Raw genomic sequence first — 26843 nt, forward strand, 5'->3', positions numbered from 1 at the left:
TTAAAAATTACCTAGCTGTGTGGCCTAGGGCAAGCCACTTAACCCCATTTGCCTTGCAAAAAATAATAAAATAAAATAAAATAAAATATGATTATTAATGGAACAGTTTGTGAATACTAGAAAAGGAAAAAGTGATCACTACATACCAACATTCCTTCACCAAGAACACATAATGCCAAAAGAATTGAATTTCCTTTAAAAACAATATTACTAGTATAATGTCCAGAATTTTCCTCACAAGCGTTTCCCATTTTTCTGGGGACAACTTTCTAGTGATCTCAGGCCATTGAATTTTACTTATCCTGTCCTTGAAGGGACCATGGAGCCAGCTTGAACTGGTTTTCTCTCTTTCTCTTTCTCTCTCTCTCTCTCTCTCTCTCTCTCTCTCTCTCTCTCTCTCTCCCCCCCTCTCCCCCCTTCCCTCCCTCCCTCCCTCCATAGATGTGTGTATGACATATGTATGATATGTATATATATCTATATCTATATATATATTTTACTAGTTCACCAAATTTTTAATGTGAGCATTTTCAATTGGGAAATAGACAAATGCTACAAATTAGGTCTCAATTTATTGTTTTGTTGGTTGTCTAAACTTAAGAAAGTTATGGAAAAAATGTTAACAATACAAAATAAAGTTAAAGTGTGTAATACATGAATACCCCCCCCTGCCCAGAATATTGGTTGTTAAACATTTACTATCACACTCCTCAATGAAGGTAGGATATTGTTTGAATATCCAAATATTGGTTCATAATCAGGTCAAAATAGTATTCCTCACTGTTCCCATCTGAGATATGAAATTATGAGTAAGGCAAATTGAGAATTTATCTACTTCTTATCTTTTAGTGGATGAAGATCTCTAGTATTATCCACAGAGAGTTGAAATCCAACCCGAGAATCATACCTTGCTTCCAGTCTCTTTTCTAATTGATCTTTTAAGTTGTACAGAAATTAGAAGACAACTTATATTTGCTTAGTTTAGTAAATAAGATAGTGAATTCAGCACAGAAACAATTGTGTGGGAATGCATATAATTCCTGTGTGTTATTGTTAGGAAGTCTCCACATTTCCTCTTTCAGAATGGTCCAATTGTAATAAACCCCTGCCATTTTTATGTCTCCTTTAGCCCTTGATTCAAATGACAATTGTTTTCCATTTGGTATAGGCATTTATTTTGTGACAAATCAGGGAAATAAGAACTTTGGCGGGGGGGGGCAGCAGTATGAAGGGACTGAATAAAATTCTGCATAATTTAAATTCTTTACAATGCTTAACTTAGCATAATGTTAAACTAAGACAAATACCTTTCCCAAAAACAAGTAAATATCGAACTCAAAGAGAAGGTTAAGAGTATATTATATAGTTGAAAGAGGTGTAGGTGATCTGTGCTTGATGTCTGTTTCTTTCTCTAGATAATCATATCATAGACCTGTAGATTTGAAAATGGAAAAGACTTTAAAGATCACTTAGGTCATACCTTCCTTTTAGGAAAACTAAGACTCAGGAAGTTAGGGGAATTATCTAGAGAGAATCTAAGGAGAAAATCTTTATCCATTAAAAGTAAAAAAAAATAGGAAAAAAGAAAATAGCTACATTCCTGATTTACCTTGATTTCATTTTTCAGAAGTTAAAGGAATCAATGAATAATACTATTGTGTACCTGCTTCTGAACAAATAATAGGGATTAATTATTTAAATAGAACTTACGGGATCCTTGAGATTCAATAACTTTGAGTCTCCATAAAATATATGCTAGAAAAGGAGTAGAATTTCAGGTAGACATTCATAGACCCCTATATGTGGAACTGAAAGAAAATCTGGAGGCTATCTTGTCCACCCCCTTTATTTTTCAGATGAGACTAAAGAAAATTATGGTTACACATGTACTAAAAAGAAAAAAAAAACTAAAACAGAACTAGCCTCTCAAAAAAAATCCAGTTTGGGGTAAATTACTTCTAGTTTCTACCCCCTTTAAATTCTTTATCTCTTTGAAAAGAATGGGTTGGACTATGTGAGCACTAAGGCTTATTACATTTGTGTTAGTAGAAAGAACACTGCCTCTGGAGACAAAGGCTCTGGGTTCATAATCTTATCCCAAGTACCTGTAGGTCATTAGGCAAATCATCTGAGTTTACTAGAACCAAGTTTCCTTATCTGAAATGTGAGGACTTATCCTGTTTACCTTCTAAAGTCCCTTAGAGTTCTAGATTTGTGATTTTATGGGAAAGAACAAGGTAGAATTTAATTGCTCTTGTTTAATTTTTTTCTTTTTTATATCCTGGCCATTGATAATTTTGCAATTTTGTATTATAATCAAAGAAATTATGTTTTTTAAAAGGAATAAAAGAGACAATGAATTATATATTATGTTTTTACATAACACACATGTATAGAATCTCTATAACGATTTTAATATTTCAAAAAGAGAAAGCACAAGAAATGTCAATAGTAATTAAGGTGTTAATCAAGCTTTGTAGGACAGTAATCTACTAATAGAGTTTTGATAACATATGGAATGATTAATAAATGAATAGAGAACTAAAGGTAATATCACAAATTGCCTGGAAATCTGCTTTGAGAATTATCAATAAGCTCTTTATAACTATTCCATCTTTCCCTTATGAGTGCCATTTTTTAAAAGTCACCAACTTTACAGATAGGTAAAAGGCATGTTAATATAAATTTTAAAATCTAATCTAAAATATTTTGGAAAGCTATTTTGTTGAGTAATAATGCTACTGATATAAATTTGGAAAAACTTTTTTACTACTTGTTTGGTGGGATGTTTATATTCTTAGCTATGACATTTTCTTTCTTTTTGGGAGAGGAAAGTGTTTCCATATTTGGAAAATGTAGTCATGTTAATCCTTGGGGAGTTGGCACACTGAATTGAAATTGAAGATTAGTTTCATGAGGTATTTTATCATTGCCCTTGAATTTAGGATTATCAGGGCAGCCATGATCTGTCTTGGAACTTCAGCTCACTATTAATTATTTTTAAACTTGTCAAATTAACAAATGAGAAGAGAGCTTCCTACTTTCTGTGCATTGCCACAATTGTAAGATTTTGGCCAGAAAAAAATGATAAATTCCTTTAATAATCAAACTACAAATGGAATGGTTTGTTACCCATTCAAAATATTTGCAAGGAATCTTGTCATTTTACTTGACTATGAATAGTTGGAGGAAGCCTTGGGAAACTGGTGATGTAAATAAGCTTTGGTACCACAAGTGTTCCTCTTTCAGAGTGCGAACAAGTATTCTGTATTGACATTCCTGTAAGCATACCAGTAAGTACATTATGTTCAGGTGTTTGCGTGTGATTTCCTTTGCCCTGGGCCAACAAAGTTGACTAAAATGGTTTAAAACCACAGGGCCCTGACAGTATGCCAAGCCAAAATGTTATTCATTGTTTTTTTTCCCCCCTCTTCTACAGGTATCTGAATCGGTCCATACTGGAAGACATATCCATAGCAACAAACACTGTTAACAGAGAGAAAATGGCTGTCCTGAAACAATCTTTGACTGCTGTTGGATTTAGTAATTTGGTGAGTTGTATCTTCATACATATTTCACTAAGATCCCACATGCAACTGAGATAGAAATTTCCAGAAACAACATACAAGACAAATAATAGTGCTAACTTCCTATTTGTAGAGGAAAAACAATACTATTGAAAAAATATTGGGTTCATTTGGGAAATTATGTCATGTTTATTGTAGATATTTCAACAAAAAATTATGGTTAAAGTATGCCAAGGTAAATAATAAGATTAAAAAAAAACAATTTAATGCAACAAATGGAAACCACTGAAATTTCATGTCTATATTTCTTTTCCACATTAGCTCTGCTTTTTATTTAATCCATTTGAAAACTGTCAGAAATATAGATAGTTGTTTATTAGTTCTAATCTTTAAGTAGGGTGGCACATATTACTTACTTATATTGATATTCCTAACTTCATTTCAGTCACAAAGTTCTATTCTGTCCCCTTTTGGCAAGTTTCTTTAAAAGGAGAAAGGTTGATGCTTTAAACTCCTTTTCCTTTCCCCTAACCAAATAGGAACAACTATTGTAAGGGTATGAGTGTTCTTGTGTATGTGAGTGTGTGACAATGAGAAGGTCTGGAGTACAGCCTAGGTCAGGGATAATGGCTGTGAAAGGGTGAACTTCCATTAAGAAAGCTAGGAAATCAACAGAGAAAAGTGCTTCTTGAAAATGTTTTTTCACTGTCTTGTATTCTATCTGTGCCAAGAGCTTTGTTTTTTCATTTGTACTGCTTCTATGTCACTTATTTTTGGTTCTTAATAACATCTATTTTTCTATCTTTTTTCCTGCCTCCATCTTTCTCCTTTTTCATCTCTGAACTTCCATTTGTTGCCTTCTCCTCCACCTCCTCTTCTTACCTGAGTTTGAAACTAAAACTAAACTTTTACTCCCAAGGGAGAGTTCTGATAATGATAATGAAATAGGGTGTGTGTGTGTGTGTGTGTGTGTGTGTGTGTGTGTGTGTGTGTTTGTTGTTCTTCTTTCTGATACTTTTACTTGAAAGCATTGAAAGCAATCCAATATTTCTGGTTACAAAATGAATGTTTATTGGATATTTAATTGACTTGCTGATTTAAAAAAGTGACCAAGAAAAAGGGAACTAAGAACCTGGAGAACCAGTTAGTCTGTCAATCAACAAGATTTTTATTAAGTGTTTACTATTTACCAGCCACTGTTCAGATTGGATCATTTGCTTTTGTGTAATTTAGTCCTCTGATCCTAAACTTTTACAATTGTACTGTTAAGCCTGTTAAAGCCTTACACTGAGGTTTCATTGTGCTATGGCAGGGAACTTGGTTTCTCAATGGTAATACCCATGGAACACAACCTTCAGCAGAACTTGTGAAGGTTTCAAGATAGCAGATGGTACATCTCTTGTCCAAGGATCAGCAAGTTTTAGAGAGGGTGATCATCAATTCCCCATGGGGTGATGACTTTTTCAGCCACAGAAGCTGCCAAAAACTATCTTCTATAATAATGGGTGTAACACATGCCAATGCACATGCTAAGGAAACAAGAAAAAGCATTGGTTTGAAATCAGAGTGTGAATCACGACTGCACCACTCACAAACTGTCTTACTTTTGACAAATCATCCCATTTATTCTGCAAAATGAATGAAGTGGATGAGATGACCTCTAGGTATACTCGGTTCTCAAGCTATAATTTTATGAAATCATAGAAGAATTCTAGAAGAATGAAAGGAACTTAATTAAGAATTGAATATCAGAAAAGTCTTCATTAATGTTATATATGCATATATATAAATATAATAATATGCATTTATATATGTGTATATAATTTTAAAATTTCCTCATTGAGACTGGAAACTCCTTTTCCCAAGATGAAGTTTTTGAGCAGTTTTATACAATCATTGATTTATTTATCATGGCTTTAATGTTTTTTACCCTTTTCTCCATCTTTTTTTTGTCCCATATGTAGTTCTGTTTTTATTTAGGTAGTTTCTCTTTTTTTCTATTTTCTAGGCAGTCTTCCACTATAAATTTTGTACTTAATATTAATATAGAAAAAATGACTCAAATGAAAGAAATTTTAAAAGATCTACCTGTTGCTTCTTACCTCAATAGAAATTTTTTTCTCTTTTGTCAATCTATCTTTTTTTTTGTTGAGTTCTACCTAAAATATCAGAGTATTGAAAGTATTTTATGAAGATATATCATCAAATACCACTTTATTTAGACAGAGGGATTTATCAAACTGCCCCCCACCCACCCCCAAATTATCTAAATTTAAAGCACAAATGATAATGTGTCTTTGATGACCTAGGCTATTTAACACACACTGAGAATTCTTTCTGACTGAGGTAAAAGTGTAGTGTCAAAAGCAATTGAAGAACAGCAGAGACTTTCAATCCCCTTTCTGTCATTGATTTGGGTAACATCCTAGACAAGCCATCACCTTAATCCACTTTTAACTGATGTCTTGTTCCATCCAGGCATCTTCTGGGATGCTGTTTTCCATTTCTTTTTACAGTTTTTTTAAAGATTCATAAAGGTGTAGCTAATGGAGCTTTCAGGTGTCACCCTCTCTGTCATCATCATCATCTGCATAACTATTATTTTCATTATCATATCCATCTAGAAACAATTCATTTCATGTAGAAATATGGCTGCTTTGTGGCACCTAGCATTTTTTAAAGAAGTTAATATTGGAGAAAAAGCACAAAATTAAAACAAGGAGGGATCTCAGAGGCATGAGTTCTACTTCAGTAATTTTACAGATGAGGAGTCCCATAGAGGCTAAGTAAATTGTTCATATTCACATAAGGAGTAAAATAATAGATGAGATTTCAATCTAAGTCATCTATCTTCTGAGATATGCATTTAAAAATTATTTTTCATTTTGCACCAAAAAGAACCATCATCTGTATCATTCAAGTCTGTTATTAAAAATATAAAAAACAAACAAGTTTTTTAGGATGGACTGTTGTGACATTTTTATTATATCCCTTATCCCTGTTTTTAAGATTTCTCTTTTAATCTGTATGCTGAGCAATACTGTTCATATTCTTTATTTATAAAATGTGTAGGAGGTGGAGAATCTGTTTGTGATTATAGCAGCAGTTTTACACATTGGAGACATTCGGTTTACTGCTTTGACAGACGCTGACACAGCATTCGTGTCTGACCTCCAGCTGCTGGAACAAGGTCAGTGCAATATCACCTTCTGACATCCCTTCTTCAGTATCATTGAAAAGCAACTCCACAGACTGACCAGAAGGTGGAGACACAGTACAGAGAAGTCAGGGCTTCTTCTGATAATATGGAAATCAAATCTGGATCTAATTTACCATTTACCATTTTTTTTATCTTTTATAAATCTGCATGAGTGTAAGGGACAGGAAATAATGACAATTTTTATAATTATATAACACTATTGAAGTTGATTTTAAAAGGACATTTTGGCTTACGTTTGTTGAAATTTTATAATTGCTCCCCCCAAAATACTTCTGTGATATTGTTACTAAACATTCATTACCATCACAAAACCTTGCCAAAAATTTTTTTTTTCTTTTGAAGTTGCCTAGCTGTCACTTCAAAATATTTTTAAAGTGACTGTTTGGGGGGTAAGACAATGGGGTTAAGTGACTTGCCCAAGGTCACTCAGCTAGGTAATTTACTAAGTGTCTGAGGCTGGATTTGAATTCAGGTCCTTTTGACTCTAGGGCCAGTGCTTTATCCACTGTGCCATCTAGCTGCCCCCTTAAAGTAACTTATAAACACTGATTTCCACTTTTGTCTAAAACCAGATGATCTAGACAAGCAATGGGAAAAGCTCTCTGGAGTATGTAAGAAAAAGAAAATTATATAAAAATTGATATAATATATAATACATAAACTGTTAATATATATATATGTATATATATATGTATATATATATAGAGAGAGAGAAAGAGAGAGAGAGAGAGAGCGAATATATAATAATAGAAATTATAGAACCACAAGGCTCAATTAAGGACCTAACTACTTTATTTATGCTGATTTTTCCTTTTTTAATAATTGTGATTGTAGTGCTAGTCTCTGGGTTTTGGTTTTATACATACATATATATATATATATATATACATATATATATATATATATATATAGTTTTCATAACATCTATATAACTGCCTCTGTATCAAATTCATACTTGTCTCTCAGAGCAGAATGTATACAATGATATAGTAAATCATACAACTAAATACTTGTATAAATTAACTTTTTATTTTAGTGGCTGCAATGCTCCAGGTATCATCAGATGAATTGGTATCTGCCTTAACAACTGATATTCAGTATTTCAAAGGTAAGTTTTTTATATACTTTGAAATTTGGAGTCATTTAGACTTCTATTAGGGAACTCTTATTTAGGTGTCTTTTTTTTTTTTAAATCTTTCTACCCCTTCTTATCTCCAATTCTATTCCTATTTACAATGTAGAAAGTAAGTCTGGATGTGTGGTATTTGAATCCAGACTCTCATTTTTAGTAAGTCACTATTTATTCGCTGTTTTTCTGATAATGCACTTCAACTCAATTCAACAATTCTCTTCACTAAATATATATTAAACATCATCCATGTGCAAGGCACTATAAGTGAATTTTTAAAAAATATGTCATCCAGTACAATAGTAACTTGAAAAGGGACAAAAATTTATTAAATAATAGAAAGGAATACTTGGGTTGTTTTTTGCTCCCATTTACCCAATTCTAATTTTTAAGGAAATATATTCATTCTCCTTTTCCATTTGACTAATTCTATTTTTAAAAGAATTGCTTTCTTGTTCCATTTGTCCAATTCCATTTTTAAAGGTTTGTATTCTTTCCATATTTAGTCAATTCAGTCAAACTTATTTTCTTTGGTCAATTTATGTACTTTTCTAATTTGTTGACTCTCTCTTGCATACACCTCTCATTTTCCCCCTAATTTTTCTGTTTGATTTTTTAAAATTCTTTTTTATACCCCCTTATCATCATAGTAACTTTAGGGTTCAGCCTTATTTTCTGTTTCTTACTCTTGTTTAGCTTAGTTCATGGTTTTAAAAGGTAAGCTCTCCTCTTATGTTATGGGGGGTACTGTACCAAGTTTCTTGGACTGGGGTGGGAGGAGTCAGAGGCCTGCTCACTGACTTTCCCCACACTGATGTTTCAGTTGTTAGTGTCTTCCCCACTTCCCTGGGGTTGCTCAGCCTAGTCCTGCTAGTTGTTGTGGGGTTCTAAGGCTCACATTTTGCCATCTTTGCAGGGTCTGGGGGTCCCTCAATTGTTCTACTGGTCTTCTGAATTGGGACCTAGGGGCCTTAGTTGCTGATCTGTGCCCTGACTGAGAGCCTCCCACTGCCTTCTCCCACACCTGACTGTACAGGGTCATGATTCCCCTACACCTGAGTGAGAAAGATCTGTCCTTATGTCTTTCCAAGATATCTTAAGCTGGAGAATTGATCCACTATGTCTTTTTGTGAGTTCTGCCACTCCAAAATCTGTTTAGAGACTTGATTAAATGGTGTATTTGAGGGAAGCTAAGAAGAACTCAGGGAGGTTCCTGACTTTTCTCCACTATCTCCACCCCTAATGCTGTTTTGAATAGGAAGAGGGTGCTGAGTAAAAAGGGAGGGTACTAAAATTGTGTGAAGGTACAGAGATAGGCGAAGTAATGCTAAGTATGGAAATAGATCAAAATCTAATTTGGTGGAAATTCCTAGTGAATGAAAGAATGTAGTTATGAAATGAGGAAAGAAAGCTTACTTGAAATCAGGTTATGGAGGAATTTAAATAACAAAGTGGTAAGTTTTTGTTTTAACCTAGAAGAAACAGCAACTCACCATCAAATTTTGATCATAGAAATTATACAATGCCATGATATATGGACATGATTCCAAAGCCCCAAATGAGATTTAGGCTGATAGTATCTAAATTTGAAAGTTTCAAAAATCTAAGAAAAAAATGGTGCAAAGCGGGTGAGAAGAAACCATGACTTTCCTCCTAGGGTTTAGCTTGTCTATACTCTTTTCCCCCCAACCTGTTCATCAACTTGGGAAAACAAAGGAAAATTGGATAATCAAAAAGGAATTTTAAAAGAGTTCTTCATTGGTTATTGGGCAAATATCCTTTATCTACCTTGTAGGCTAACCTTTAGAGATTAAAATTCATAGGTATTTGGAATGTACATTATTAACTAGAGTGAGATCTCTGACAGGTTGAACCAAATTCGTGGACCTTGAGTAAAAGTTCATATTAAGTCTAAAGACATGAACTAGCTATAAGGAACCTATTTTTGTTTCTTTCTGAAGAACTTAGCATGTAGGACTGAGAATCACTTTCTTTTTAGCTTAAGACTGGAGGAAGCAAGATAGAAGAACTTAAAGGAAGGCCTTTTACTCTTGCTAAGAAAAGGCTTCTGATGTTTTCTAAAACATGTACAGAAATGGGTTTTAAACTGAAAGAACATGAGGGTGCACACACTTTTACTTTGGAGAAGAGATATTCATGAATTTTAGCTGAATGAGAAATTATAATCAGTGGAGAGAGCATCTTACAAGTAAAATCCATCTGAGCAGTATCTGGTAAAAACTCTGACCTTTAACTGGAAAGTTAATTCAAGTCTTCTGATTCCAAGTTCAGTATTTATTCCACACATAACTCTAGCTCTACTTGAGATGATATCAATAAGATACTATTCTTAAAACTCCTCTATTTAGAATAGATTTTTCTTTCCTTTCATTGTTTTTATTCTGCTCCATTCACTGACCTTGTTCTTCTTTCTTACCTAGTCTTTCAATTGCTTTTGAAATTCACTTCTAATTTCATTTGCTTAATATATCTGAGTGCCACTTTCAGGTTACCTGTGAAGTTCCCCAATAGGATCAATCCTTTGTTGACTTTTTTCATGCCTTAAAATCTATACCTCTCTTTAAGTCTGAGTTCAAGCACCATCTCTTTTAGAAAGCCTTTCCTAAATTTTAGAGGTTCAGTTCCCCTATATACATACAGATACTAAAATTGCTCCATTTATTTACTATCTGTGAACATGTAGTACTCCCTCAACAAAATATTAGTTCTACTTTCCATGTAAGAGATATTTAATCATAAAGCATTAATAAATGCTTTATGATTAATTTATGAGGAGGAAGCCTACAAAACTTCTCTGAATTTATGAAATTGGCCCACTGCAATTGCATTGCAATCTAATTTCAGCTAGATCCTCACATTTTTTTTTATTCATCTTCTTGCAATTTTTCCTTGCCTTTGAAAAATAGCCTTGGGAGTAGTTCTGTATTTTCTGCATATCATATTTAATAAATCATTTTAGATAGATTGATAATTTCTTAGTATTTTTGAAAAATATATTAATATCAATTAATGTTTTAAAAGGATTTCTGTGAAATACTACCTTATTCCAAGGGGAAACTCACATATTTACTTTTCATTCTCCTTGCCACAATTCCAGTTCCTGTCATTCTCACTTCATACCTATCTTATTGTGAGAAGCTGAAAACATCTCCATTCCTCCAGTTTCTTCCTTCCAAACTTTTCTGAATGATGCAACTGTGATATTTATCTTCTTAAAAAAATACTTCCAAATTATTCATATAAAAAATTCAATGGCCTCTTATTTTCCACCCTTTGGGTGGGGAAACCTCTTTTTCTGCCTAGGACCATTTTGTCTTTACCCCTTAAAAATTACTAGATTTATTGAATTTTGAGTCCTCTCTGCAGTTGCCCTGACAGCACCCAGACAAGGGACCTTATTTGGTCTGCAGACCAGACATTCCCATATTACTCATCAAGTCTTTAAAGTACTCAACAATCTTGTTGAAATTTATCTTTCTTGGTTTGTTGCTCACTGCTTCATTAAATAACCTAATTACACTTTGCAATCTGGTTTCACCACTATTCAATAAATGGCCTTTCCATACATGACTGTGCTTTCCAATCAAATATCTAGTGTTTCTGGAATTACTCTTGTTCCCTCTCAAAAGTCTGCCTAAACTTTCAGAATCAACACAAATCCTTTCAACTCACTAAAATGTGGATGAAATATCCTATCCTGAAATGATCTCTCCCCTCTAGAGCAATTATTATTTGTGAGTCACTTATCAAGTTATCTTGTTCTGCCCTGGTATAGGTTTCTGGTTGTTGGCTTAAACTGCCATTTGAAAAAAAAATATCACTATTTGAATTTCTATATTTTTGTCATGTTGCTTAAAGAGATGGTAAACTTCTTGAGGGCAATGATTGAATTTTTTTATAATTAAAGCATCTCTCATGGTGCCTTCACATAACTGGTGATCAGTAAAAATGTGTTCTTTGAGTTTTTTAATTGGTTTCAGTAGAAATCTATATAAAGACTTTACACAGACTATTAATAGATGATAAGTCTCAAATAAATCATCATATATTATTAGAAACCTTGTTAGAAGCAAAGTTCATCAAAAGTTAGCTCCAACAAAGTTCACTAAGTTCAATTACACAACACACAGAGGCATTTGAAATACTCAAATTAAACACCTATAAAAAAGGATATTGCAATCATTCATAAGCTGAAGAATCCTTAAAAATCACAATTAGGCTAGATTCCAATATGGCAATTGGTTTCAGCCTTGCTTCATCTTTCCATTCATTTACTTGAACAAGGATTTCCTCTAAGCACTAGACAGAACACTATATTATTGATAAGAAGATATTTACTTGGGATTTAAAATTTTCTAGAATCCTAAATGAGCTGTTAAAAGTTCAGTTTGGGGGTAAGAAAGCCCTTAAGATTGTATCTTATTTTCTTTCTCTTTATTTTTTTTATAGGAGATACAATAACAAGACAACATACTGTAGAAATTGCTGAATTTTATCGTGACCTATTGGCCAAGTCAATATATAGCCGCTTGTTTAACTTTTTAGTAAATACTATGAACTGCTACCTCCACAGTCAAGATGACCACAACAGGTAAAAGATATATTATAATATTCCAATCCCTACAGGTATTCATGTAATATTCAATATAAGAACTTGACTTAAAAAAATAACCATGCTTCAAAATGCTATGGAACCTGATGGTTGAGCCATCATTATAACATTTCATTATCACAAGTTGGTTTTACTTAAGAGCTTCTTATTGATCATTCTTCCAGGGCTTTCACCCTGCTGTTGATGGATGAATCAAATCATTTGTCATGTGCAAATATGCAAATACGCTCTATCTGGACCCAAGATATATATGGCCATTTGCGCATCAAGCAGTATCAAAAATTTATGAGTCTGGATTGAGGTCTGAATACAAACCAAGACCTGCTACAGCACTCAAGTTTAGTGCATATTCTATGACTCTTTCAGCTCCAATTTGACAATATATTTGAGATAGTAATACTTCCTCTTATTTTTTTTCCACGTAATTTGTGGGCTATTTGACAAAGAGTCTCTCTATTGGCTGTTGGCTTAATCATCTTTAAGCAATAGCTTTACAGGGTTATTTAATGATCTAAAAATTATATGTCTGCTTGGCACTTAGTCAATTCACAGATTCGTTAATATTCTTGTCAGTAATTATGACATTAGAGCAGGTCATTGAAAATAGAATGTATTCAGGGGCCATCAAATGCATATTTAAAGTGTCCTTGTCTTTGAAAAAAAAAGCCTTGGGAGTAGTTCTGTATTTTCTGCATATCATCATATTTAATAAATCATTTTAGATAGTTAACTTACTACTAACTGTAGAGCTAGACTGATAATTTCTCAGTGTTTTTGAAAAATTTATCAATTAATGTTTTAAAAGAATTCCCATGAAATAATGCCTTATTCCAAGGGAAACTCAGAAATAAATATAACATTAAAATTATGTTTAAATTACACTTGAAAATACTTTTCTTTTTGAGCACTGATGTTCATCTGTAAATCAAATATTAACAATTTGCATTAATTTAACTGTATATGAGTGAATATTAACTTCAGCTTGAAATGCTATTTATCATATTGTCTATTTGTTCAATTAATTTTATTTATATATTTAAAGAGGCTGAAAAAAGATAACACCATCTTTGAAAATGCACCCCATTATCAATCTAACAGCTTATAAATTTCTCAGAAATTTTCTTTTTATTTCTTTTTTTAAATTCCCTAGATTTTATTTTAAAAACTTTAATAATCTGTTTCCCTTTTTTCTTCTTTTTTTTGCTGTTTTAGATTACATACTTAGAAATTAGAAAATTAATTTACATATTCCCTTTAATATATTATCTTTATTTATACTTAAGATTTGGGGATTTTTTTTAGGTTTTTGCTAGGCAAATGGGGTTATGTGGCTTGCCCAAGGCCACACAACTAAGTAATTATTAAGTGTTTCAGACTGGATTTGAACCCAGGTACCTCTGACTCCAGGGCCAGTGCTTTATCCACTGTGCCACCTAGTCGCCCCAATTTAGGGAAATTTTTTTTTGAGAACTATCTTAATCTTTTAAAATTCTCAACTGAGCCAATGCAGAAATAAATTAGAAGGAAATAGAACTGTGGTTATCCATTGTCCTTATTGAAATGATAATACAAAGAATTCATTGGTGTATTCTTATAAAGAGAGAATAGAGAGAAGACAGAGGCAGAGGCAGAGGCAGAGATAGCCAGAGACACACACACACACACACACACACACAGAGAGAGAGAGAGAGAGAAGGAGAATAACAGACATAGAGACAGAGAGAGCAGTATAGATTTCATTTTTGTCCTTTCAGACCCATTCTTTATCCAACCAAAACAAAAGTAACCAAAATGTCAGTTTAATTCTAGAAAAGAAAAATGATTGCAAGAGGTTCATGAATGCTCAGGACTTCAAGGGATTGTGTTTATTTTCACACCATTTTATTTTTTCAATGAGTAAAATGTAAACATTTCCATTTATCTATAACAGAGGGAATCTTAAGATCCCAGAGACCTATATGTGTCTCAGTCTACCTAACTTTAAAACAGTATTATTTGTTGTTTTCACACATAACTAAGAAAGCTAGCCTTTGAGGAATATTCAATTCATTACTAAAAATATTTATTAGTGTATAAGACACTGGGAAAGGGACAGAGTGTTAAAAAACATAAATGAGAGAGTTCCTAGTGTCTAGAAAATGGCACGAAAAATATAATCAGTTTAGGTTTTCATTTTGCCATCTTAATAAATTACTTTTTTTCTTTTTTGTTTTGTTTTCCCCCACTTACAGAAACTTTACCTATTTTAGGGTAAATTAAAGTACATTTAAATACTGCAACATATATTTAAAAGAATATGAATATTAAAACAATCAGAATATTGCTGTTTTGTATACTATATAACAAAAAGGTAGTAGGAATATGTTTTAAACATGAGAAAACACTTTCAAGTCTGGAGGGAAAAAAGGCTTAAATTTTTCTTCAAATCACCTTAGAATAAAGTTCCTTTATTAATTCAATAAACATTTAAAGAATTAAAAAGCTACTACTGTGTGCTCCTGGATTAGATGATGGAAATAAAAAAGCAAAAATGATATAATTCTTGCGCTTGATGAACTTATTCATTGTGGGAGAACATGATAGATGCACCATCAAATTAAATAATCTATGCAAAGTAAATGCAATTGATTGACAACAGGACAAGGCAGGGATCAAAATTTCCACTGAAAATTTTATAAATAAGTACAAAATTACATTTAAATTCTAAACATTTAAATGCCTAAACATAATAAATGTTTATTGCTTGATTTTTTAAAATAGATGGATTTGTAGGAGATGGTTAAACTGAGTCTTGAACAAAGCTAGAGAAAAAGTAAGGAGGGAATTCATTATATATGCTTTGTAAAAGCACAGAGATGGGAAATGGAATCAAATATATGGAAAAGAGTGGGTGGGCCACATTAGCTGGAGGAGTAACATTCAATAAAAGCAATAAGCCTCAATAAGTAGCCTAGAATCATATAGTATGGGGGTTTTAAGTGGAACAGAATGGGGAAAAAATTATTAAGCATTTACTATTTGCTAAGCACTGCAATGCCAAATCATAGGAGTTTGCATTTTCTCCTAGCCATAAGAGGGAGCCCCTGGACCTCTTTGTACAGAGAACCAATGTGTTCAGTTCTACCATTTAGGAATATCATTTTGGCAAAGCAGTGTAAAGAGAGAGATTGGAGAAGGAAAAAAATTTGAAGCTGAAGCTATTGCAATACCAGTTAGAAAAAAATGAAGCTATAGATACATGAAAAGAAAGAAGGGAACACAAGCAAGAGTGTGTGTGTGTGTGTGTGTGTGTGTGTGTGTGTGTGTGTGTGTATTTGTGTGTTTTATTTTATTGAAAATCTATTTCATTTCTCCATCAAAATTGTATTATCCAATATTTATTCAGACCCATTACACTGTTAAAAAAAACTCAGCCTAATTGGCAAGGAAGCATATAGATTGCTACATTTATAGTGTAATAAATGCTATCACTTAAAGTAAAAATAATTTCATATATATATATATATATGAATGCAATGCTGATCAAATTTGGTGATATCTGATAACATGTGTTTTGTTTCCACATTTTTATTTGGGACATGGGAAAGCAGAATAGCTTTGATAATTTCAAATATTATTTGTCGTGTATTTCTTGATTATTCTTAAACATCTAATATTTGCAATGAAAATCATGGAATAAATAGAATTCCCCCAACCATTGAGGTAAAATTGAGTAAAATATATGATTTATAAATATTTGTTCCATTTGTTTTTCTTTCTATTAAAAATATCATCATTGTTCAGTTACAGACTAATCTGAGCATCTTCTCCAGTCTAAAGAGATGTGTTGTCGGATAAATAATATTGACTGAAGGAGAAATAATGTTGACCTTGCAGCTAAAAGACCCAGGATCAAAGCCTACATTAGATACTTAATATGACTTGGAAAACATTGCTCAAATTCTCTGACACTCAGTTACTACATCCAAAAAACGGATCTGATAATACTTGTTATGCCTATTTCATAGAGTTGAGCTAAGAAAAAAATTTACAGATCATAAAACATTCTATAAACATGTGTTAGGATAATGACAGACATCCATGTCTGTTAAATGATCAATTGAACTGATTAATAGGTAAGGCCCCGAAAATGTAACCATTATACAAATGACTCCACCAGAGTAGCTTTTTATAAGAATCACAGAATATCAAAATGGGCCTCAGTTAATAATTGAATTAGACTTCCTCTACAATAATCTCTGTAAGAAGTCATCCACCCTTTGTTTGCAGATCTCAATTACCAAAACTCTCTAGACTTTTTACTTTTATCTATCTAAAGCAACTTGCCTCTTTTCAGTTTCTATGACCCATTGTTCTGTATTTTAGAACCAAGAACAACTTAAATTACTCTATCACATGGCAACCCCCTCATAAATTTGACGGCTACTATTATTCTTTCCCCCAGACTTCTCTTGCTAGACTAAACATCTCCATATAATTACTTCATCTACTCTTCATACTGCATGAACTTAGGGACTTTTATCTTAATGGCTTAATTGTTGTTGTCTTCAGGATGCCTAAGGTTATCAATGTCCTTCTTACAGTATAGTGTCCAGATTTCTGGAACTGATAGCTACATAAATGCTTTTTAACTGTGTGGAATATAGTCAATCTAACAAGATTTAATATAGCTGCAATTTATGTTCAATATTCTTTCCCCAATAGTAAAACACTGGAAAACAATGGCTATATGTGTTATAAAATAAAATGATTCTTAAAAATGGAACAAATATTTATAAATCATATATTTTACTCAATTTAAGTTTAACAGTCGGGGGGGAGATTCCATTGTTTTCCATTGCAAATATTGGAAGTTTAAGCATAATTAATAAATATGACAAATAATATTTGAAATTGTCAAAGCTACTCTGCTTTTCTAAGTCTCAAATAAAAATGTGGAAGCAAAACATACATGGTATCAGAAATCACCAAATATGATCATCAGCATTACATCACTATATATATTTGTTATTTTTACTGTAAGTGATAACTAGCATTTATTACACTATGAATGTAGCAATCTATATGCTTCCTTGACAATTAGGTTGAGTTTTTTTTACCATTGTTTATTTTAGGGGACTGAATAAATATAATTTTGGTGGAGAAATGAAGCAGATTTTCAATAAAATAAAACACAGACACAGACACACACACACCCCTTTAAGAAATTTCTTCAGGGAGTGGGATGTAGGGGAAATCTTAGATTGTGTAAAAACAAAAGAGATGAATAAAAAGTCATTTTAAAAGTAAATTTCTATAGTAATAAATCTAAATACAATAATCTTCCTAGAATTATTAGAGAATAAGGAATTTCCACACAAATTATTATGATTAGTCATGAATAATAGTTATAATATCCTTCTACAGAAGTTCTAGTCTGATGCTTCATCATAGCAGGGTGGTAACCTTGGACTCTTTAAGCCCATGCCAGCAGAGCTAAGCTTCTGTCAATCCCTTCCATGCCAGAAAGACTTTGAATATGGTCATCAATGGACTATATGTGTCTGCTGTCTGAAGACTTGCCCGGCAAAGTTCAGAGACTCGCATTGCCAGGTGATGAATCATTCTGGTCTTAGCTACACACACCAGTGATTAAAGCATGAAGGGGTTGAAAGCCAGTAGAGGAAATGCCCACAATGATTAAATCACAACTCTTTTGAAGTTAGGATAATACCATCTTACATTTGTGGAGTGCTTTAGAGTTTTGGAAATACTTTCAAATACATTGTTTTATTTGATACTCAGGAAAATCCTGTAAATCAAGCTTGGCAAGATTATTATCCCTATTATTCAGAGGAGAAATCATAATTTTTAGAAGTCAATATACTGGATACAGTACCAGATTAGAAAATCAGTACATCAGAGTTCTAGTTCCTGCTATCAACTATTATAGCTGTGTATATAACTTATAACTACCATACAAATTATTTTCTCATTGTTATCTCATTTTATTCATCTAAAGATGAATTGTGCTAAAATTCTATAAAAGCAGAAGATTTATGGGACCAAAAGTTTATGGTGAAGTTTGGATTAGAATCTAGCTCTTGGGGCGGCTAGATGGCACAGTGGATAAAGCACTGGCCCTGGAATCAGGAGTACCTGAGTTCAAATCCCATCTCAGATACATAATAATTACCTAGCTGTGTGACCTTGAGCAAGCCACTTAACCCCATTGCCATTTAACAATAACTTTTTTAAAAAGACCTTCCTATGTGCATTATAGTCTTCTCTGTCTTCTCAAATAGAAGCTCTTTAACATAGGCTGACCAGATATGATGATATATAGCAAAATGATGCAATCTTATGTTCAGAGTTCAAATTTTAGGTCTTCTATAACTCCTGAGCTCTTCTGTGAATATATAGAGAACTCTATCTAAATTTAATTATATAGAGATGTTTACAGAAATAGAGACTTTGTCTAAGCTTTCTCTGCAAATATATATTATATATATTATATATAGAGAGAGAGAGAGAAGAGAGAAAAAGAAACATAGATTATCTAATTGCAAAGATATAGATGGTTTATCTATATCTCTGAAAATCAATGAATCCGTGAAATAGCATGTATTATATATCTATCTATCTATCTGTCTATCTATCTATCTATCTATCTATCTATCTATCTATATATAGCTATGAGTGTGCTTGTACATATATATATATATATATATATATATATATATATATATATATATATATATGTCAGTTTTCTCTTTGGTAGTATAATACAGTGGGAGAGGTATTAAAAATTCATCCTCCTATGTGGGGCACAGTGTAATAGGGATTTATAAAATAAATAATAATACAATAAAGCATAGATAATATCAATTATATATATATATCAATTATATAAGTTAATAAAACTAGGCAGCATAATGGATAGAGTGCTGAACCTGGAGTCAGGAAGAATTGAGCTCAAATTCAGCCTCAGATACTTGGTAGCTGTATGGGTAATTCACCTGTTTCCTTCACTTTCCCCATCTATAAAATGAATTTGAGATGAAAATGGCAAATCATTCTAGTATCTTTGCCAAGAAATCCCAAAACTGTTGGACACAACTTTAAAAACTGAATAGCAAAAATATATGACCTAGAAATCTTTCTATTTGAGTGTAACACCACTGGATTAAATGATTTCTAAATTTCCTTCCAATTCTATATGTATAATGCTGTTATTCTATAATCCATTTCGGCACAGATTTATCACTATATATATATATATGCATGAAAGTGTTAGGCATTGGGTATACAAAATCAAAACTAAAAGCAGTCCCTGACCTCAAAGAACTTGTATTTTTCTAAGTGGGTATAACATATATGTACATAATTTGAGGGAAAAGAGAAGGAAATAATAATTATGCATATGAGTAAAGGTTACCCATTGTAGAAAACTTATAAACTGAGCCCTAAAAAATGTTATTAATTGTACAAAATATAGGTGGGAATGAAGTACATTCTGGGAATAACAACTTATGCAAAAAGATGGATACAGAAGATAAAATCTTGAATTTGGAAATAGGTTGTAGCTTGACTGGAATGCTGAAACCTTGGAAAATAAATAAATATGCAAGATGATGGTTGTAGGCAAGAGACAGATTGTGAACAACTTTAAAGTCCAGGTTGAAAAGTTTATATTCAATCCTAGAGGTGATAGGAAGTAATTTAGAGACTGAGGGGAAGAGAGTGTTGGCATGATTAGACATGTATCTAACAAAAATCATTTTATTAAATGGGTGGAAGACAGATGGGAGAGAAGAAAAATTTAAATTCAGGAGTTCAATTAAGAATCTTCCTAATAGATCAAGTGAAAAATAATAAGGACTTGAAACAAGGTAGTAACTATATGAGTGGAGAGAAGGTACAAGAGATATAGTGGAGGTAAACTTCATAAGAATTGGCAACTGATTGGATATTATATAGATGAGGAAAAGAGAAGAGTCAAAGATGACTCTGAAGTTACAAACCTGGATATCTAGAAAGATGTAAGCATCAGTCTTCAATAGGAATCAGAAAAATTGGAGGATGGATAGATTTAGAAAGAACATAATACATTCTGTTTGGGGAATGTTGAGTTTGAGAGATACCTAAAGAACATTTAACATAGGATATACAAGCAAGTAGTGATATAGGAAATGAATGGCTCTTAGAAAGTTCATTAGGGAATTTTATATACATATGTGTGTATATGTATGTATGTGTTTTTATATATATTATATATATATGTAATTAATGAATCCATGAAAGATATTGAGATCACTGAGAAAGCATGCAGAAATAAAAGAAAACAGTTCAGGACCTAGTCTTAGAGAATAAGCCTGATTAATGGATAAGACAAATGATAAAAATGAGAAGGAAACAATTAAATAAACAGAATGAGCCCTAGGAGAGATAATAGAGAGGGAGAAGACAAAAAAATTATCAAATGTTTCAATATATCCCTTTGTGTTTAGTAATTAAAATATCTGTGGTCATCACCTGTGCTTATATGGACCAGGTTTGGTTTTAAGAATAACTGAAAAAATATCGGTATCTCTTTGTCTCATAACATCCCTACTCACTATTTCTTCTGGGAAATCTCCAATTATAATAGCTCATGTCTAATGTTTCTGCAGACATTGGCAAAAGATCTCTCGTATTCCATACAAGCCATGAAGCTAACAATGATTTCTCTGGGTATAGCATATCATTTATTTTAACCATTATTTTAACCATGTTTTGAACATTAAAAAGATAATATTACTAATCAGCACATACATGATGTTTTAAGATTTTCAGAGTGCTTTACAAAAGTTCATTCTAGGGAACATCCATTAAAAATAAGCAAGAACCATAAATAAACCCACTGAAAACTATAACATACTAATAGTTACATATGTGGAAAATAGTCATTATGCTGAAATACTCTGGTATGGCCCATCTACACAGGATTTTTTAACCATTATCTACATTATAATGAAAACAATTCCATTATTTCTTTTGAGTCAAAACTTACTATCTGAGGATATTGACAATGATACAGGATCTATCTCCCTAATGAATATCATCTTCCTTTATAGGTTTTGTTCATTATAGCCAGACACAAAGTTATAGTCTTGCTAAATCTTTTCAGGAAAGCTTTTTAATGATTGCCAGGGTCATCTTTCCCGCAATGATTTACCAGATTTAGAACAGGAAATAAGAGGATCTTATGACCTTTTAGTAGATTGTCTTGTTTCCTGACTGTATTCAATTGCCCATTTCCCTCAGTTATGGCAGGTGTGAGAGCAGAAAGTGGCACAACTGTAAGCTTCCTTAATTTTTTCCTGGTAAAGCACTTTCCCATAGATCTTGTATATGACCTTTTGCATGTCTCTGATGCAAAGGCTCAGAACTTCCTTTATGGAACAAACTTCATGAGAGATTTCTCAGTCACTTGAAGAGAATTCCCAGTTTTCATTTTCCATAGTTCTCCAGCTTCCCTTTAAGTCACCCCCTTTTATTTTTGTCTTTAAAGATTTTTTTTTAAAAAATTGTGCTTTGTTATGGAAGTTTTTTTTGTTTTATTTTAAATTCCATTTTAAAATGTCTAAAAATTAATCTACCATTTAATATTAACATACAGAGGTATGGTAACATACAGAGGAAAAATGAAAATAATTAAACAAAAAGTTTTCCCCCTCCAAAAAATCTTTTTTGCTTTCCTTTATATTGAAGAGTAAGATTGATATTTAATTTTACTAAAAAGTATGAAATGTCAAAAGAACATTGGTTGGAAGGCCGATCTTAGAACTGGAAAAACCCAAGTTCAGATGCTATCTGACACATTTAAGCTATTAGCAACCTGGGGAACTTCAAACTCTAAGTTACAGGTGAATTATCGATTAGCATTGGTGGAGAGACTCAGAAGATCAGAAGCTTCCCACTTTTTTTGAAACAGAGTTAGAGAAAACTTAAAAAATGAACCTGATCTGATTTCACTTTGAATAGAAGCAGAACCAGCATTTACCAATAGAATTTAAGATTTGAATTTCTACTAATAGTTATTTAGTTATCATTCGGGACTCTCTGAATATTGAATTACTTTGTTATATAGAATTTGTTTTAAAAGATTTTTTCAGATGTCTTTAATTTTAAGACTTTAGTCAACTAAAAGACTTCAAATTTCAAAATAAACTGAAATTTGCACATTTGAAATTCATCTTCATCTTTATTTTTTAAAATACTGAATGAAATACCATCTCTCTTATAAGCAAAAACTCTAATGGATTCTTTAGTCAGAAATTGTAGTTAAGAATTAGCATTTTATGGAGAATATGTGAACTGCATGCCCTAAACATCTTCATTGGCACTGACCCTTAAGGTTCTCATATTTCAAGTAAATTATCCTCCCCTTATTGAAAGTGAATTTGAAAAATGGAAGGTGGCATAATAGTAGGTATCAGATCATAGCTACATATATTTATAATAGTGAAAGTAGAAAGAGGTGATTCCTAATGGAAAAGGTCTTTAGTATGTAAGAAATGATGGAATGAAAGGTAGATAGAAACCTAATTTGAATTATACACATAGAAAGGAATTAAAGAATCCCTTAAGTGGGTAGAAACAAAGTATAATATCTAATTAATCAACAGTAGTCATGTTAATTGTAAATGATTCTTCTTGTTAATAAATCTTAAGCATACTAATTTTATATCATAAAAAGATGCTTCTTCCTTTGTTTCTGAATGGTAATTTTATATTTTACTTCTTCACTACATTGGACTAATTCTCTTATGTATGTAACTAGTTTTTTTAAAAGTTAGCTACTAGTTAATACTAAGGAAGTAAGAAATTATCATTTTTAATTCATCCCATGCTAAAACAAAAAAATCAAGGAATCATTTTAATGATGAAGGGAACCACAGAATCATATAATCCAATTCACTGTAAAGATAAAAATTCTGAAGACTCAATGTTTTTTGCTATTGTTATTATAATTGAAAATCACTCCAACCTACTTGTATTGAGTTTGATATATATGGTTGACTTATTTTCCAGTAAAGGTAATATATTTTCACTATTTCATCCTTGCTCTATTTTTCACCCTTTGAAATACTTTAAGTTCTGTCTGCCCCAGACTATGATCAGTCTAACATTTTTGACTGACTGGAGTAGGCATGGGGTCTGAAGTCATACAACAAAGCAAAATGAAATGACTTCCCTAAGAATAGAGTTGAATTCTATTGACCACAGAAGCACTGAGTGAAGCAAGGAAAACCTGTGATTGGATAGGATGTACTACCTCACTAGCAAAATAAATTCATTCAAAACTTTTCCAAATGGTCAATTTTGTAAATTTATCCACTCCCACTCTCTTGTTTGTGTGTGTGTGTGTGTGTGTGTGTGTGTGTGTGTGTCTATCTTTTTGTCTTTCCATTTAGCCATTTGGCACTAGGAAAAATATCAGATTGTTACATTGTAAATGGACAAGATCTTGGATTAGCATAGTATGCAAGAATAGATTTATGTTGTAGGGAAATGAGACTGTAGAGTAGGATATAGTAATAAAAATGTGGACACTAGCAATTTACTTGGGAGAATTTGAGTAAAGAAATGCCAAGAAGTGACTGAAAACACTAAAAACTGAAATGTTATGAGCTTCCAATTAAAACATACATATACAATAAGGGACATTATCATTCCACTGAATTAAAAAAATGCTTTCCTCTGACCCATTGAAATAAAAGAAGAGAAAATATTTAATAAACTATCCTTTCATCCTTTGACAGCTGTTACAGAATCATCTTTCTCTTAAAGCTTTTGAGGATCAGTTTTCTTTGAATCCTATAAGCCTTTGCCCTTATAATACCTTGAAAGCTGAATTCCACCATAATTTTCCTAGAAAGAGATTGGGAATGCCCAGGTGAAATTTAATGAGAACCATCAAGCACACAGATTATCAGAGGAAATTTCTATCTCAGTACAAACTTTCCTGAATAGTAGATAGAAAAGAGACAATGCATTGTAGCTCTTCTGTCTACCTGGAAAGGAAGAGAATAAGCGAAGTCAAGAAAAAATGTAAGTACACCTGTGTTTTGAAGTCTTATCTATTACTTTCAGTAGAGTCAACACCTTCTCATTGTAAAGACCTCTCTTATGACCCCACTCCTCAGATATGAAGATCAATGGGTATCTCTGATTTTCTGAAGAATAAAGTCAATTGGAAATCAAGGGCATCTTTCCCTACTCATAATAAAAACCTGTTCTAACAATCCATAACTAATTGGAGACCAATCTTTCTCTAGTCTCACTGTCCATATTCTAATGAAGTAAAGGAGATGTGGGTTTTTCTACTTCGCACTCTCCCCTTCCATACCTTGCAAACAGTTACCAGGTAATGATATCTTTTTTAAAAAAAATTAAGATAATACCAAGAATAACTTAACAAAGATAGGTCTTCCAAATCATCCCTATAATAAATCTCTAAAATTCAGTTCACAGTGATTTTTTTAAATGATCATAGAAAAAAATAGGTGATTCTTCCCAACTCAGTCCCATTTAATCAGAAATGAGGTAAATGTCACACTAACAGATCTGAAATGGAACCTTGTATAATGAAATATAATGAAATAAAAGTGATTTAATTAATGTTTTTTTTTATTTCAACCAAGATCTGGCCATAGAGGTAATTATAGGATAATATAGTACAACTAAAAATGTATACAATTCAAGTTTCTAAATGTGATTATAGTAGAAGAAAATATTTTGCAAGTCAAAATCTACTGTTCTAGAAGTTTAGAAATATTTGGATCAGCATATTTGCAACAGACTAATTTGTAAAAGTCTACTGTGCTAGTTGTAGAGAGCAATTTACAGATATGTCATATTTGATGATTCACTATCTGATCTGAGCAAGAACAGGAAAGTATCAAATGAGTATGATAAATCATAAACCCTAACTATGAAAATGAATAAAAATTTGGCCTGCATTTGATGATATTTTTCTGAATAATAGCTTTCAAATCAATATAGTGAAACTACACTAATAAGAATGTAATGAGAAATTTATTATTCATCTTCAGGAAGATTTCACTCCTTCATTAGGAAAGACTTGCTATTCTTTGTAATTAGGGAGTCCAAATGTTTTCTATTAAGTACAAGACTCATAGCCCTGAATACCTGTGCTGTTTTTTTTTTTAAAAAGAGCTTTCTTGCCTGTAGATTTGTCTGTTAGATGTTTTGGATATTTGTCTCAGAACAGAGTACAATAAATTGACCTCCTTGGTTCTGAGACTCCAAAGTGGGAGGAAAGTGATATTAAGAATCTTTAACACTCTCAAGATTCTCTTTGTTTTAATTGGATCTCACATGGTATGTTTCACTGAAAATTCCATTAAAAAAATTCCTGCAGAAAATTATCATCCAAGATTTTCAATGTTGTTTATGAAATGTAGGATCATAGGAGCACAAATTTAAAGCTTAAAGGGACTTTCTAGTCTTCTAGTTCTCTTCCTCACATCCCACATCTTTATTTACAACTAGAGAAGCTGAGGTTCAGAGTTTAAATGACCTGCCTAAGATCTGACAGATAACAAGTGGCATATGCACTAATTTTCTGAATTTTCACAACTTGTATGTGACTATAAAAGAGACATTTACTGCTGTATGAATCTTATTTATTTAAACATTTTAGATTCCCTCCATTTGTGCCTTCCTTCAGTGATTAAAAGGATTAGCTCAATAAAAATTACATGTAAAGACACATATATACAGTCACATAAAAAACTATAAAATTACTTTAAAACAAGTAAAAATGTGCTTAGGAATGACTTTCATAAATTATAGATCTTCTACTATGATTGGTTATAGATTAAGCTTTTGAATATCGGGAAAAGGGAGCAGATAGCATCAGTGTGCAGAATGCTTGTTCCCAGTGACCTGAAGATGGAGCCAATGATAATCTATTTTATATTCCACTGTTGCCAAGCCACAAGATTACCTTAGGGACTGTGATTTTTATCTCTTTTACCAGGATATTTACTTAATTTTTACTAAAACACCTTTTAAAAATTTCATTTCATTTATTTAATCTAATATGTGCAATTTCATTCTAAATGAATTTCAAATGCATGGGAAGTGTGATTTCTTTTCACACAAGAATAATCATATATTATTTTCTTTATTAATAAAACTACATTATGGTTACACATAGTCTGAATTCTTAACATTTGATTCATGTTACCATAGTCATGATTAAAGTATGTTCTGGAGACTGGGTGGTTTTTAAGGATCCTTGGATATTCTAATTTGGTACAAAATTTACATATTGAGAAATAT

The 26843-nt window shown here is 32.1% G+C and overlaps 1 protein-coding gene across 1 annotated transcript in view; it reads left to right on the plus strand.

Annotated features, from left to right (window-relative positions):
• MYO16 (myosin XVI) overlaps positions 1-26843 on the plus strand; it is an 851952-nt gene that overhangs the window by 481029 nt on the left and 344080 nt on the right. The window contains exons 17-20 of the mRNA XM_074192022.1: positions 3440-3551; positions 6600-6717; positions 7784-7855; positions 12347-12488. Coding sequence (XP_074048123.1) covers positions 3440-3551; positions 6600-6717; positions 7784-7855; positions 12347-12488 — 444 coding nt within the window. The remainder of the gene's footprint in view (positions 1-3439; positions 3552-6599; positions 6718-7783; positions 7856-12346; positions 12489-26843) is intronic.

This window comes from Macrotis lagotis, chromosome 6 (assembly GCF_037893015.1).
Source record: "Macrotis lagotis isolate mMagLag1 chromosome 6, bilby.v1.9.chrom.fasta, whole genome shotgun sequence".
Classification (NCBI taxonomy): domain Eukaryota; kingdom Metazoa; phylum Chordata; class Mammalia; order Peramelemorphia; family Peramelidae; genus Macrotis; species Macrotis lagotis.